At 48.5% G+C, this 16,170-nt stretch overlaps 1 protein-coding gene across 1 annotated transcript in view; it reads right to left on the bottom strand.

Annotated features, from left to right (window-relative positions):
- Positions 1-16,170, bottom strand: part of PSMD4 (proteasome 26S subunit ubiquitin receptor, non-ATPase 4) — a 34,921-nt gene continuing 18,751 nt past the window's right edge. The window contains exons 6-10 of the mRNA XM_068105933.2: positions 15,807-16,019; positions 15,527-15,635; positions 4,238-4,381; positions 902-975; positions 1-412 (exon numbers count right to left, since the gene is read on the bottom strand). Of these exons, the coding sequence (XP_067962034.2) occupies positions 188-412; positions 902-975; positions 4,238-4,381; positions 15,527-15,635; positions 15,807-16,019 (765 nt within the window). The 3' untranslated portion in view covers positions 1-187. The remainder of the gene's footprint in view (positions 413-901; positions 976-4,237; positions 4,382-15,526; positions 15,636-15,806; positions 16,020-16,170) is intronic.

The raw sequence follows: 16,170 nt of genomic DNA, 5'->3' as shown, positions 1-16,170 counted from the left end.
TACTGATTCCAATAGTTTATTCCACACTTTCGAGGGGAAAAAAAATTGAAAAACAAATAAGTTTAGGGACACTTCGAAAAAATATCAGACAGGCCCTCAAAATGATCTAAACAATTCATGCAACGAACAAGCAACAAATATGGCCAAGCCAATCGTTTTCAGGAAAAGGAAGGCTAATGCAGCCTTCTCATTTCTTTCCACCATCTTTATCTTTGTCCTTGTCCTTGTCCTTGTCCTTGTCCTTGTCCTTGTCTTGCCGTCCATCTTGGCCTTGTCCTCGGCCTTGAGATGCTAGAGATCCCATTGCGTTGCGAATGGCCTCGTTTGTGGGGTCCACGCCTGGCAGGTTCTCGAGCACACTCTGCAGGAACTCGGGATCCTGCATCACGTCATAGTCATCTTCCTCGTCTGCCTGAACAAGGGGAAAAGGTACAGAGATTCTTCACCAACTGCCACATCAACCAAGCCTGAAAACAGCCCAAGTGTACGATAACTCACAAAAGTTGGAATGTGCATGTTTTAATCGAGCCAAGTGATTGGTTTACTGAGCAATTTCCAGTTTGTAAGCATGTCTAAGTAACCGCGACACCGATTGGTTCTTCAGTCATGACGGCATTGGTGTTCTGAACGCCCATTCGTTGACTCAATCACCACCGCCTCTGGCTCCAATTGGCTAACTCAGCTCCAGCCAATCAGAGCTAGGGACAGTGGTGACTGAGTCAACCAATGGGCGTTAAGAACACCAATGACGTCATGAATGAACAACCAATCGGCGTCGTGGTTACATAGACATGCTTATAAATGCAGTAGTTCTCATCTCTTCCGGTCTCTTTGCTGTGGATTTCCAGTTTGCAAACGTTTCCGCTCTTATCACTTCACCACAAAATAAATCCCAGTTTACCTTTGAAGGCGCTTCATACGTGTCCATCGCAGTGCCCTCTGCATCAGTTGCTGTGGCCTGACGACTGAATTCACCTTAAAGAAACAGCACCAGCATAAAATAAACTTGGATGCACATCAATGTGAATCAGGTTATCATGAAAAGTGAAAGGCCTGCTGATAAAATAAGCAAATGCTGTACTAGATACGAGCAGAACTGAACTTTGTGAACAGGTTCATTGATGGCGGTACAGTGCACAGGTAACATACTCACCTACGCGATGTCTGCAGTCTGGGATCGATTTGCAAACTCACTATAAACTATGATCACGGTGCTTCGCATTGCATGGCGTGCTATCAACAAGTGCACCTGACAGCAGAGGGACGTAAAGCCAGGAATCCAGTCTGCTTCAATCTTCTGATGGACGTTAATACTCACACGGTCTTTCACAAGAATAGGCCATTGTGGGCTGGCACCCTTGCCAAATTCTGAAATCTCATCTTATCCTGTAACACTGGCACGGTTGCTAAAGTTATATATGCAGAAGTTACCCTGACAGGGGCCACATGTGTGCAATGATGGTGGTTTGAGGATCAATTTAGAGCACTTGGTTCTCAAGGGAGATGGGCCATGCAAATTCAGGAGCCAATACTTCTCAAGCGATACACAGCTACAGCCGAATCGAGTTTGCACAAACCCATCAAAGTCGAAACTTGAAGTGACCCTCCATGAGCTTGTTGGTGGTTAGCTTAAGCTCTCAAAGTCCTCGTTCAAGCCCTAATTATGCCAAAATAACACCAGGTGCGTCGATTCAATACGAGGGTAAATTTTTCGAAGAACTTTTTATTCATAGGACCCGAGAGATGTAGTATTTTGCTGAATATAAACTTTATGTATATATATATATATTTTGCATTGCATTTCCTCGAAAGGCTGCACGAGCAAATGGAAGCAATGTTTCTTCCAGAATGGCCCTGTACTTGAACTGGTTCAGGTTTCCATTCAGAACAACCAGGTCAGTTTTGCCCCCTGCATGAAAAGCAGCCCAAACGGTCACCCCACCACCTCCAGCTTGGACTCTTGGCACTATACAATCTTTGTTGTAGGCTTCATGCACTTGTCTGCGCACTCGGATGCGGCCAGCTTGACGATAGACTAGAAATCTAGACTCGTCACTGAAGATCACGTGATTCCAGTGTCCTGGCTGCCATTGACGGTGCTCTCTGGCCCACTGCAATCGGCGCTGGCGGTGTTGTCTGGTCAGGCGTGACTTTCTCAGGGGACGCCTGGCACGATAGCCTGCTTCAACCAGTCATTGGTTGAATAGCCTTCTGGATACAGGCACATTTGCCAGTTGCTGCCACTCAGCCCCAAGCCGATTAGCTGACTTGGTACGGCCATTGCGGACTAACCGGTGCAGTTGGCGATCATCCCTCCTTGTGGTTCTGCGGGGATGTCCTGGCCTCGGTATTGGAGGAGGGACACCCCTCTGAGCATTTCGTTTCAGGATCTTTGACACCTGACCTTGAGTGATGCCATACTGCCGAGCAATAGCATGCTGTTTCATGCCGTAATTTCGTAAAGCTACCACTCCATGACAAACAGCATTGTCGAGTTGACGGACCATCTCCAGAGGAAGCGGCAATAACCTTTGGAGACGTGCAGCAGTTGTTTTCCACTAATACAGAACGCAACAACCCTTGTAAACCCGACTGTGAAGCCAATCGTCAAATGTACCTGTCCGTACATTTTGCCACGCCACCTGTTATATAATCCTGTTGTTGACTTCTTGCTGCGACAGACAATCAGTGACATGGTTCTTTTAACAAATAAATCACCAAAGTGTAAAATAAACTCACTAGATTGATATACTGAGCTAAGAAACTAAACCCAAGTCAAGAAAAAAAAAAAATTCCATATTAAATGCCAAGTTTGTATATATTATATATATATATATATATATATATATATATATATATATATATATATATATATATATATATATATATATATAATTAGTTCCAAAATCTAAAGTTGTTTCGAGAGTATTTAATAAGCTCAATTATGCAGTTATGGGTCGAAAAATGAGCATCAAAGTTCGATGTAAAGAAGGTGATAGCTCCAAAATGCCTAAACCACACACATTAAAACCTTTGATAAAGAATATGAATGAAACAGTATTGTAATCCCAGTTACGATAACGATTAAAAACACGAGAATAGCTGTTGGAGTTATCCACCATAAAGGTTCACAAAACACTGCCATTTCGGGCTCTAACTTTCTTCGGGCCGATGAAGGGTAAACCCCGAAACCTCAGCGGCATGCAATCTTTTGTGGCACATAACTCTAACTATTATATTCTCGAGTTTTTATTTTCTCGTGCTCCTGTTAGTGCAGACAACGAGTTATTTGCCAGAATAAGCAACTGTTTTATTTAAACGGCTATTCAGATTGTTAAATTACTTTTGCTAGCTGTAGCTAATTTTCATGATATACATACACGGGTATTAAAATGTGACATGTCCCAATACTCCCCTCCCCGACCCTCCCACCCAACCCCAAGTCCTGAAACCCCTCTGCATCCTGTCTTAAAATGTCCTCCCCACTACAAGACTTCAAAGCCCTTCCCTATCCCAAGTCTTCAATCCCAGTCCTAAAGTCTCAACTGCCTTTACCCTCCTGAAAGTCTCAAACCCCTTTACCCCTTCCCCCACCCCAACTTTCGCTTTCCCTCCCCCTTTCTTCTTCAAATCAGCAACCTCCCGAAACCCCAATTCCTCAAGCCCCCACTCCAATCCCATGTCTTCAAACCCCTCCCCTCTACAACTCCTTAACCTCCCGTTCCTGTCTTCAAATGTCCTCCTCACTACAAGTCTTCAAAGCCTGCCCCCTACCCCATGTCGTCAACCTCCCTCCTCCCCCCTGTAAGCCTCAACCACCCCTCTTTCTTCTTCAAGTCCACAACCTCCCACCCCCCCCCCCCCCCTCCACCCCCACCCAGCTAATAATTTATCCTACGTAGCTGGGATTATAGAGAAATTAACCGCCATGCTCTTCCAACCAAAGAAAGCTGCATAAAGAAAATCTACACAAGGTAAACTCTTTGCTGTTTCAAACCCTACCTGGGTTCCTCTACAGGTGCAGACATGCACAAGTAATATATCTTTACACACATCTTTACACACATCTTTACACACATCTTTACACACATACACACACACATCTTTACACACACACACACACACACACACACACACACACACACACACACACACACACACACACACACACACACACACACACACACACACACACACACACACACACACACGGTTGGGCTTTGGATTTTAAGCATACCTGGAGTCTGCAGGGACATCTGCATAGCATATGCAATTTGCTCTTCCTCTGTCATACTGCTGAGGTCAGGGACACCTGCAGTACTCGACTCGTTCTGCTGCATGGACAGAGCCAGTGCTTGCTCAAGCAGAGCCTGTTCAGAATCTGCAAAGATGAACAAGCATGATTTGCGAGAGACGATGATCCGCACCCACGACACGACACTCCTACATAGTGTGTAATTTGCTGGCAGATTGAAGTGTCAACTTTCACACAAGAAAAATATATATATCCTCAGTCTCTGCGTTCAAATAAATACATTTAGTCAATGGTTTCCCAAACAGTATTGGCATGCTTGCCAGCCGAATAAATAAATAACAAACAAACAAAATCAACCTCTAATCAAGAGTCACATAATTATAGATTCTTCAAAACTTCACTAGAATCCGAGGCCGTATTCAAACCATGGTCAAATTCACCCGGATGAATCCCCTTTTGAGGGCCGATGTAACAACGTATTCTGAGAAAAGCATCGAAGCCAAAGCACATTCAGTTTTTCATTTACTCCAGACATTAGAGGAAGAGTATTTCAGCGTCATCATTTACAGGTCAGTAAAGGGAAGGAAGGGCTGTCAAAGCAGTATTCCTGGCGACAAAAGCTCAATTTACTCTACACCTATATCTGTTCTATGTATAGATCAGCAAAAAGTAAAAGTGCTGCAAAAATTGCGATCAAGTAATAGTTAATCATAAAATGCATTCTGGTTGCGATAATAAAACAAGTACAAAAAGTTTTAATTAAAACAAAAGCCGCGTCGATGTTACACAATGCCTAGATGCAGCTGTGCCTATAACGTCGATGTTATAGGCACAGGACATTCCTATCGATTCGATTACTTGATGTTATTTTTGTGCAAAGTGAAAATATATCTCGGCAATTTCCCGTGTGTGGCGACGAATTTTTAATATATCTCAGCATTTTGCCGTCTGTTATTTCAGGCGGTGTATGACTGACCATGCCGCGATTTAAAATATATATATCTCGGCAATTTCCCGTGTGTGGCGACACGTGAACGAAGCTATGCTCCTCTCTCCACATTATTGTGACGACGTATAAATTAAATATTTCATCGTGATGATTGTCATCAAATGGACGAATTTTTAATATATCTCGGCATTTTCCCGTCTGTTATTTCGGGCGGTGTATGACTGACCATGCCGCGATTTAAAAAACATATATCTCAATGGACTTGAAGTTACAGGCCTTTGAGAATTCATTTCGTTCTATAAAGGGCAACTTTCATCGGATTTTCTTCCTGTGTTTTTTTCAACCGAGTCTAAAACTATGTTAGCGACTGTGAAAAATGAAATGATATATCGAATTTGATTTGAAATAAAACTGTGTGAGAGAGGAAGACACCACGGGCCTACAAAACAGGCCTCAAAGCTATGTGAGTTAATAAAATGGTGGATATTTGTTTATATGAAGGCTCTCCCAGAATGGGTGGAGCTATGGTTCCCAGAATGGGTGGAGCTTTGAGGTTTTGTCTTCTCTGCAAGAACAAGAACAAGAAGAACAACAACAACAACAGCAGAGGGCACTCTATGAGCAGCGTCTGCGACGCGGCTAAAAACAACAAATAGCATACCTGGAGGGGAAATCAAACATTGGCTGTAATTCACAAGGTTCACGTTGCCTTCAGCACGTATTTGTTGTACATGGATTGTAGTCCAAGGGTTTGTTTTCATTTAATCAAAATCGATACATTATCAGGACTTGCTTGACTCGTCGGGGTTACCCCACAGTAACAGACATGAGCTTGCCTGTCATTTTACAACTGCACATGTCCAGGGAGGTACGATTATCAGGGATGATAAAGGTGTAACAAAAAAATTTTTTTTTTAAAGAAGAATATTTTCAACATTTCCTCGGGTCGGAGAGTTTTCCCTGAGGTAGGTTGGAAAGTGGAAACGAAGGCCTTTATGTGGATGATTTTGAGTGAATAAAATGGAAAATACAGTCAAGGAGCAAGGTGAAGGAATAAATACAACTTTGATCCTGAGATTCCCAAGGTAGGCGTTGCCCAGGGAAAATCAATGCAATATGTAGTGAAACAAGCGTTACGCCTCGGTCCCCCATCGGTGAAGTGATGCGAGTTGACAAAGTGGAAGACGCAAGGCGGCCATCTTGGATTTTGACGTGGCGACCCAATTTTCAATAGCGTTCTTCCTTATGCCTAGATACACCCACACACCAAATTAGAAGTTGGTACTTCGCTTATTTTTCAAGATATTCCACTCAAGGTTCAGACATACATGGCGGCAGCCATATTGGATTTTGACGTGGCGACCCAATTTTCAATAGCGTTCTTCTTTATGCCGAGATACACCCACACACCAGATTAGATGTTAGTAGTTCATTTATTTTTCAAGATATTCCACTCAAGGTTCAGACATACATGGCGGTGGCCATCTTGGATTTTGCCGTGGCGACCTAATTACCTTCGCAAAAGCGGAAGGTTATGTTTTGATCGCTGTGTATTTATTTGTATGTCTGTGTGTGTGTGTGTATGTTATTCGCATAACTCAAAAAGTATTCAACCGAATTGCATGAAATTTGGTGGGATGATTGGTTATTATACGGGACACATTTGATTAGATTTTGGGAGCAATCGGGTCAAAGGTCAAGGTCACGAAAAGGTCAAAATCGTATTTTTGTTGTTCTGTTCCCTACACTCCCATGCCAAGTACAGAACAGTAGCTGCGGCGAAGGTATGCGCTCTACCGAGTGCCCGTTCTAGTTTATAATAGGGTTCGTCCATATGCCTAGTTGCACCCACACAACAAATTAGAATTCGGTCCTTCGCTTACGCACGCACACACGCACAAACCATAGTCCTCCTTTCGCTCCGCGGTGCGACAGGGGACAATAAAGTATCAAGTCAGAATGGAAAATATATTGGTAGTTAGAGGCAAACCACGCAATGTTTGCTTCCATGATGTGGGAATGCAAAATAAAATTAATAAAAATCCAGTAATTAACATCAGTAGATGAAACTGTAGCGGTTACCGGAAGCATGACACAATTACCGTGCACCGGCCGATGACGCAACCGGCGAGCGGTCACGTGTCCGGACTCGTCCGGGCGTGTCCAGACTTGCCCTTCTCGGGCGAACACGTGACTTACCGATTTTGCATACCACGCCCCGCCTGAGAGGCATGGCGTTTGTGTGTTCAGTTTGCGATATAAATTGCCGCCCGTTCGAGGGTCAGATTCAGTGTGCTTTTGAGTTCTTTGGTTTTGAGCTAAATAAATAGCTCAGTGAAACTTCGTTCCTGTGTCGTCCATTTTGTCTGGCTTTATAGTGCGAGCACAGCTCCCACAATTGGTGACCCCTTTCTACGAACACGGCGATGGAGTCAGCTGTAGCTTTGAAGCTCCCGAGCATTTGGGAATCTCACGCGGCCGTTTGGTTTGCTCAAGCCGATTCTCAATTCGCCCTGCGGAACATCACGGAGGACACGACACGCTACCACCATGTGGTCTCTGCGCTCACCGCCTCCTCCGCTGCCCGGGCTCTGAGCTTCCTCCAGCACCCGCCGAACGCCGACAAATACAGTGCGCTCAAAGGCCTACTCCTCGGTGCGTTTGGACTCACGGAGACCGAACGCGCACGACAACTACTACACCTCCCGGAGCTGGGTGAGGCCCGTCCATCCGAAAGCATGGACCGCATGCTTGCTCTTCTCGGTGACCACAGCCCGGACTTCCTCTTCCGCGAGCTATTCCTCCAGCGGCTACCCGGGCAGGTACGGTTAGCTTTGGCTAATTCACCCATCACGGACCCTCGCGCCCTGGCCAAGGAGGCCGATAAATTTTGCTCGGCAATGCTACACGTCGGAGCGGCCGCCTGGAACCCTGGGCCGACCGAGGCAACGCCCGCGCCACGACCGTCGCCTCCACCGGCCGAGTCCGCGCCACTGACGGCTGCGGCCGCTGCGACGCCCCGTCGACCGAACCCGACGCAACCGCCGGAGCCTCCACCAGAGCGGACCATGTGCTATTACCACGCCAGGTTCGGGTAGAAGGCCAGAACGTGCCGCCCACCGTGCACTTCCGGCGGGTCGGGAAACGACCAGGCCGGCGCTCGCTGCCTGCCATGAGCGTCGGCCATTCAGGCAGCCTTCTGTTTATCACGGACACAGAGTCCGGGCGGCGTTTTTTGTGTGACACCGGCGCCCAGCTGAGCGTGATACCCGCCTCGGTGGAGGACAAACAGGCCGCGCTATGCGGCCCCGCCTTGGTCGCCGCAAATGGCTCCTCCATCCGCACCTTCGGTTCGCACAGCGTCGCATTCTGCTTCGGGGGCCAGCGCTTCAGGTGGGACTTCATCACGGCGAACGTGCCCATGGCCTTGCTGGGTGCAGATTTTCTTTGTGCGCATGGGCTTTTGGTCGACGTCAAACGGCATCGGCTCATCAACGCGTAGACCTTCAGCGGCTCTGCTCCGACCAAGCTAGCCTGCTCGCTCCCGGCCGCGGACGATTTCACCCGCCTGCTCGCCGAGTTTCCCGCCCTCACGCAGCCGACGTTTTCGGCCGTCGCCGTCAAGCATGGCGTCGAACACCACATCCCAACCACAGGTCCACCGGTCTACGCCAGGGCTCGCCGCCTCGACCCGGCCAAACTCGCCGTGGCAAAGGCGGAATTCGACGCGCTGGAGCGATTGGGCATTGTGTGGCGCTCGAATAGCGCGTGGGCCTCGCCCCTGCACATCGTGCCTAAACCGGGTGGCGGATGGCGACCATGCGGCGATTACCGCCGCCTCAACGACGCCACCACCCCCGACCGGTACGCGATACCACACATACAGGACATTTCCGCCCGTTTGGCGGGGCGGGTGATCTTCTCCAAGGTCGACCTTATTCGGGGCTACCACCAGGTACCTGTCCGGCCGGCCGACGTTCCAAAGACGGCTGTAATTACACCTTTTGGCCTCTTCGAGTTCCTCCGAATTCCGTTCGGCCTTAAGAACGCGGTCCAGGCCTTCCAGCGGCTGATGGACAGTGTGCTGCGCAATCTCACCTTTCTGTTCGTCTACATGGATGACATTCTCATCGCCAGCACTTCCCGGGCGGAGCACCTCGTCCACCTGCGCACGCTTTTCGAGCGCCTCGGCCAGCACGGCCTCATCATCAACCCGGCGAAATGCCAGTTTGGCGTAACGGCCGTCGACTTCCTGGGGCACCGCATCACGAAGCGCGGGGCCGTACCGCTGCCTACCAAGGTGGAGGCAGTCAAGTTTCCCGCGCCCCCGCTCCATCAAGGCCCTACAGGAATTTTTGGGGATGGTAAATTTTTACCACCGGTTCGTGCCTCGCGCCGCCCAACTCATGCCCTCCAGGGCCCTCCGGGGCAAGCCGGCCAAGCACGACGTCGCCTGGACCACAGGAGATGGACGCGGCGTTCAAGGGCGCTAAGCTGGCCCTCGCCAACGCGACCATGCTGGCACACCCGGCGCTCGACGCACCCATCACCCTCACCACGGACGCTTCCGACTACGCGGTGGGTGCCGTGCATGAACAGTGGGTGAACGGGGCTTGGCAACCGCTGGCCTTCTTCAGCCGGCAGCTTCGCCCTAACGAGCGCAAGTATAGCGCTTTCGACCACGAGCTCCTCGGTCTTTACCTGGCCGTTCGCCACTTCCGCCATCTTTTGGAGGGCCGCCCGTTCACGGCGTTTGTGGACCACAAACCCCTTGTCTTCACCATGGCCAAGGTTACGGAGCCGTGGTCGGCCCGCCAGCAGCGCCACCTCTCCGCCGTGTACGAATTTACGACAGACATCCGTCACGTTGCGGGCAAGGACAACGCTGTGGCCGATTGCCTCTCCCGGGCCAGCGCGAACGCCGTCCACCTGGGTGTGGACTTCGCCCGCATGACGGCCGACCAGACCGCCGACCCCACGGTGCAAGCCCTCCAGACAGCGGACACAGGCCTGCGGTTGGCCGACGTCCCCTTCAAGGACACAGGCACAGTTCTCTTGTGCGACGTTTCCCTGGGCCAACCTCGCCCCATCGTGCCCACCGGATGGCAGCGGCGCATTTTTGACGCCCTTCACGGCCTTTCCCACTCGGGCCGGAAGGCATCACAGAAGCTCGTGGCAGCAAAGTTCGTCTGGCACGGGCTCCGCAAGGACGTCCGCGACTGGGCCAATGCCTGTGTCGTCTGCCAGCGCGCGAAGGTCCACCGGCACACCCAGGCCCCGTTGGCACCATTCGTCGTGCCCGCGCGGCGCTTCGACCACGTCAATGTGGACCTGGTGGGACCCGTTCCCTCCTCGCGGGGTTTCACCCACCTCCTCACGATGGTGGACAGGACCACCAGGTGGCCGGAGGCCATCCCGCTGGCATCAACAACATCCGCCGACGTGGTGCAGGCCTACATTGGCACTTGGATTGCCCGTTTCGGCGCGCCCTCGGACATCTCCTCCGACAGAGGCCCGCAATTCACCTCCGAGCTTTGGGGCGCGGTCGCCCAGGCCTTGGGGGTCAAGCTTCACCGCACCACGGCCTACCACCCCCAAGCCAGCGGCTTGTGCGAGCGGTTCCACCGCTCGATGAAGGCCGCTCTCAGAGCCAGCCTCCAGGACGACGGTTGGGCCGACAGGTTCCCGTGGGTCCTATTAGGCCTCCGAACGGCCCCTAAAGAGGACCTCCAGGCTTCCACCGCCGAGCTGGTCTACGGCCAGCCACTGCGCGTGCCGGGCGAATTCATCCCTGACGCCACCGGCCCCTGGTCTGCGGCTCGCCAACGCTCAGACCTCCAGGAGGCCGCCAGGAGATTTGCCCCCGTGCCCACGTCCCACCACGGCTGCCCCCAACCCCACGTCCCCCCAGCACTTCGCACTGCGGAGTACGTTTTTATCTGGCACGACGCACACCGGGGACCGCTCCGGCCGCCGTACGATGGACCTTTCCGGGTCCTGCAGAGGGACGCCAAGTCATTCATCGTCAACATCGGCGGCAAGCCGGACCGCATCTCCGTGGACCGCCTCAAGCCGGCCCATTTGGACCTCGACCAACCTCCACGGTTGGCCCTTCCTCCACGACGGGGCCGTCCCCCATCAACCAAGCCCCCCGCCCGACCATCCACCGCCACGCCGCCTACCACCCCCACACGAATCGCCAGGGGTCGTTTCGGCCGGGTCATCAGGACCCCCCTCAAACAGACTCTCCCGGTGCAGGTTAATTCTGGGGGGGTGCATGTAGCGGTTACCGGAAGCATGACACAATTACCGTGCACCGGCCGATGACGCAACCGGCGAGCGGTCACGTGTCCGGACTCGCCCGGGTGTGTCCAGACTTGCCCTTCTCGGGCGAACACATGACTTACCGATTTTGCATACCCCGCCCCGCCTGAGAGGCGTGGCTTTTGTGTGTTCAATTTGCGAAATAAATTGCCGCACGTTCGAGGGGCAGATTCAGTGTGCTTTTGAGTTCTTTGGTTTTCAGCTAAATAAATAGCTCGGTGAAACTTCGTTCCTGTGTCGTCCATTTTGTCTGGCTTTATAGTGCGAGCACAGCTCCCACAAAACCGTGTAATTTCACGCAACAGACAGGGAGTGTGAACACGGTGGTGTTATAAGAAATCCGGTGGTGAAACGGAACCTTAAATCGTTCTTTCCAGAGCTATCTCGATTAGCGCGAGTGAAGCCACCAGAAGTGCTCCGGCGGGCATCTTGCAGTGCTGATCTACGTGACGTGGAAGATCAAAGTTAAAGAAACAACAGACAGATCGCACTGAGATGGGAGGATTAGAGATGGGAAAGAAACGTACCAGGGGAGCACACAGTTTCCGTCATTAGCTTGCATACGTATGAGCTTCACAATACCTATTACTCGATCAGGGCAGTGTGGGAGCAACATCGTCAATTGAGGGCCTGAACCACAGAAGTGATATAATCAACATGCGCAAAGCTTTTTCATTTAATACTAGCTGAATGCACCCGGCGTTGCCAGGGTTCTTTTTGAACGAATTTAATCTTCTGTACATAGGTCTGACGCGAGCCCAGTATTAGTTAGTGCTCAACGATTCCTTGTTCTTTCTTCTGTCGGGCCCCGCGAGAGAGAATTTTGAAAGCATGTGTTGCAATCAGTCAGATATTCCAATTAAGTGCATAAGTTGTACTTCAAGAGAATTTTGAAAGAAGAAGAAGATTTATTGCGAAATGGGCCCAACCCGGTCGAGGCGACACCGACCGGCCTCGCCACCGAGCCTAAAACCTTCCAGGGGCCCGTCCCGACATTTTTTGTTTCAGAGGTTTCCTCCTATCTTTCACCGTTCAGGACATTAGCGCATCCAGACAAACAAACAAACAAAAACTTTCTTTTATATATATAGATAAAGATAACAGATGCACGTTGTAAACACCATAGTAATTAAATTTGTCGTTGACAACAAGTCACTATATACAGTGTATTCAGAAAGTATTTAGACCCTTCACTTTTTCACATTTTGTTATGTTGCAGCCTTATGCTGAAATCGTTTAAATTCATTTTTCCCTCATCAATCTACTCTCAATACCCCATAATGACAAAGAGAAAACAGGATTTTAGAAAGTTTTGCAAATTAATTAAAAAGAAAAAACTGAAATATCACATTCACATAAGTATTCATACCCTTTGCTATGACACTTGAAATTCAGCTCAGGTGCCTCCCATTTCTCTTGATCATCTTTGAGATGTTTCTACACCTTGATTGGAGTCCACCTGTGGTAAATTCAATTGATTGGACATGATTTGGAAAGGCACACACCTGTCCATATGAGGTCTCACAGCTGACAATGCATATCAGAGCAAAAAGCAAGCCATGAGGTCGAAGGAACTGCCTGCAGAGCTCAGAGACAGGATTGTGTCGAGGCACAGATCTGGGGAAGCCTACAAAAAAAATTCTGCTGCATTGAAGGTTCCCAAGAGCACAGTGGCCTCTATAATTATTAAATGGAAGAAGTTTGGAACAACCAGGACTCTTCCTAGAGCTGGCCATCCGGCCAAACTGAGCAATCGGGGGAGAAGGGCCTTGGTAATAGAGGTGACCAAGAACCCGATGGTCACGGACTGAGCTCCAGAGATCCTGTGTGGAGATGGGAGAACTTCCAGAAGGACAACCATCACTGCAACACTCCACCGATCTGGGCTTTATGGCAGAGTGGCCAGACGGAAGCCTCTCCTCAGTGAAAGACACATGAAAGCCCACAGAATCTTGTTTCTCACAGTCTGAGAGTCCTTTAGGTGCTTTTTTGCAAACTCCAAGTGGGCCCAGATCGGGGAGCGGTAGACAAGATGGGGAGAGAGGGGGAAGTGTTGGAGACAATTGTTGAAAATTGCAAGAAAAAGAAGAAGACCATGGTTGCAAAGACAACGAAAAAAATTAGACCACCAGCACCATGTACATGAGAAGGAAATGGATGAATGAAGACGAAGAAGCAGCCCTTGTACGTGCTCAATGGATGGGTAAAGGCTGCATCCAAACTGCTTCTGCCATAACTTCAGGAAGCCGTACTGGATGGGGATGTTTGTATAAATCTGATCAATATCGTTTGTCACCAGAAGACTGTTATGACTTACTATATGCATGTATATACACAAATCCCTCGGTTTATGCGAGGGTTATGTTCTGTGAAAACCTCGCATAAACGGAAATCGTATATATCGAATATATAAACATATGGAGAAAAAGAGAATGCGTGCAAGCTTGAGAGCTTTAGACCTATGCGTCAGGTTACTAAGGCTTGATGTTTTCTTCATTTCATGCTCAATGTATAGCGACAGCATTTTCTCCATCTTCTCCATTTGTGGGTTCCTAATCTTCGTGGTTGTCTTGTCTACCGCTTATGTTTTACGTGTCCGTTTGTTTTTTGTGCGATTAATGTTAGCTCTTTCACGAGCCTAGATTCCATATTAAAAAATAAATAAAAACATTTCAAAACTATCAACCTTCCTTTCTTTTCCACTGTGCATGACTCACATCCATACATTGCAACTGGAAATGCCAGAGCATTCACCATCGCCCTCTTGGTTTATTTTGTACACAACACAACACAATTCTTTGGCCGATTGCAGCACCGACGATAAAAAGGGAGGCGACACATGCTCAGCAAATTATAGAACCACATATTCAAAAGTATTTTTACACTGCAATGCCAATGCCCCATATCATCCACACCAGCACTAGGCGAGCGTGCAAACTACAATTGCATCTCACGATTTTGCCTCATTTGTGAGGCACAAAAACTCAAAACCAATTGCTAAGCTTTTATGACTCAGGTTTCATGCGACTCAACTGAAGTTTGAAAAAACATATGTATCAATAATGGTATGTACAAAGTCTGCATCACAACGTGTTTTGTATTACCAGTCATTTACGCTGATCTTGGAAAACACTCAATCAGAAAACGAGGAAGTCTGCGGAAATAGGAATTTCTCGTGCCTGCACTTCAGTGTTACCTAGCTGTCCAACCAGTCTTCCTGTACTCGTCTACAACATGCAGACTATAAATTGTGCATTGCTGGACGGCTGTGCCAAAACAGAGTGCCGAGTGTACATTTACAACATGTGGACCATTCCATGGCTAGTGTTACAATCCTGAGCAATAATTATAGCTGCTTGCACAAGCAAATAGAGCTGGGGAAGTTGATGGACAAAAAAGTAAGAAAAATAATAATAAAGATTCCTTAGTAGATGCAATTCACATATAATGGACAGGAAGTCGGTGTTTCTTGATGTAGTACCACAAAAAAGGTGTTTTGTGCATTGAACCTAGACTCAGAATATTCGTAATCGTGATGCTCAGAATATTCATAAATGCAGAGCAATTCAAAAAGGTTGGAGATTAGTAATAAAAATATTATATAAATGAACAGGATTGTAAATAATTAATTAGTATATGTGGGAAAATTACGTGCCAGACCAGGAATCGAACCCAGGTCCTCTGGTTCACAGTACCAGTGCTCTGCCATCTGAGCTATGAAGGGTCATCAGAGGACCTGGGTTCGATTCCTGGTCTGCGCGTGTAATTTTCCCCACATACGTCAATTCAATAAAAAGATTGCTGTATATCGTCTCAGGATTTCAGGAAGTTGCCTAAGTATCTTCCCTCGTTCCTTGGGTGGTAACTTTGATCATTTAATCAAGTTTTCTTGCACCAAGGGTAAATGTCCTTCTGTGAACATTGCTTCCTGAAAAATTATTTTTAAAGACATCATTATATGAACTTTGCACAATGCTGTAAATTTATCGAAGTCCTACCTGATCCACCTGTGGGTTTCACGCCGACATCAACAGCAGAGGCAGCTGCTGCCCTGCGTGCTTCCTCCTCCTGGCGCTGGCGCTGCTCCTCCATAGAGACACGCAGAGCCTGCACAAGAAGGGGGATCGGTAACTGCTTCGATAGTATGTTATTCCTGACAAACTACTCAAATAATGCCACAACAAAATATTGGAAAAAATAAAAAATAAAATAAAAACAGGATAGGAAGCACAAACAAAATGAAGGCCTGGAAGGTTCGTCGAATAATTGTGGTATTACCAAGGCCAGTTCTGGGTCTGCATTTGGATCAACTCCAAATTCAAAGTTCGAGGTTCCCAAACCAAAACCAACTCCCTCTCCAGCCAGGATTGGTGAGCTGAGCAAAGCGTCTGCAAGACTGGACCCAGGGGGCACAGTAACCAGATGAGATCCGGTGCCTTCTTTGCCATTGAGAGCATTGATAAAAGCTGTCAGCTTCTCTGTGTTGTTTTCCTGTGGATGCCGAATACAAATGAGCAAAGCCTCCTCTCTAAAAGCAGAAGAGAAAAAATAAATAAATAAATAGATTACTAAAGCTATTTCCTCAGAGAAAAGTCATGATTACAGTAGTCGGAAATTATTTTACTGAACAATTTGCAAATCC

Source organism: Myxine glutinosa, chromosome 2 (assembly GCF_964187855.1).
Source record: "Myxine glutinosa chromosome 2, kmMyxGlut1.1, whole genome shotgun sequence".
Taxonomy (NCBI): Eukaryota; Metazoa; Chordata; class Myxini; order Myxiniformes; family Myxinidae; genus Myxine; species Myxine glutinosa.
Note: the sequence above shows the minus strand (reverse complement) of the source record. Positions and strands in the feature narration are given on the sequence as shown.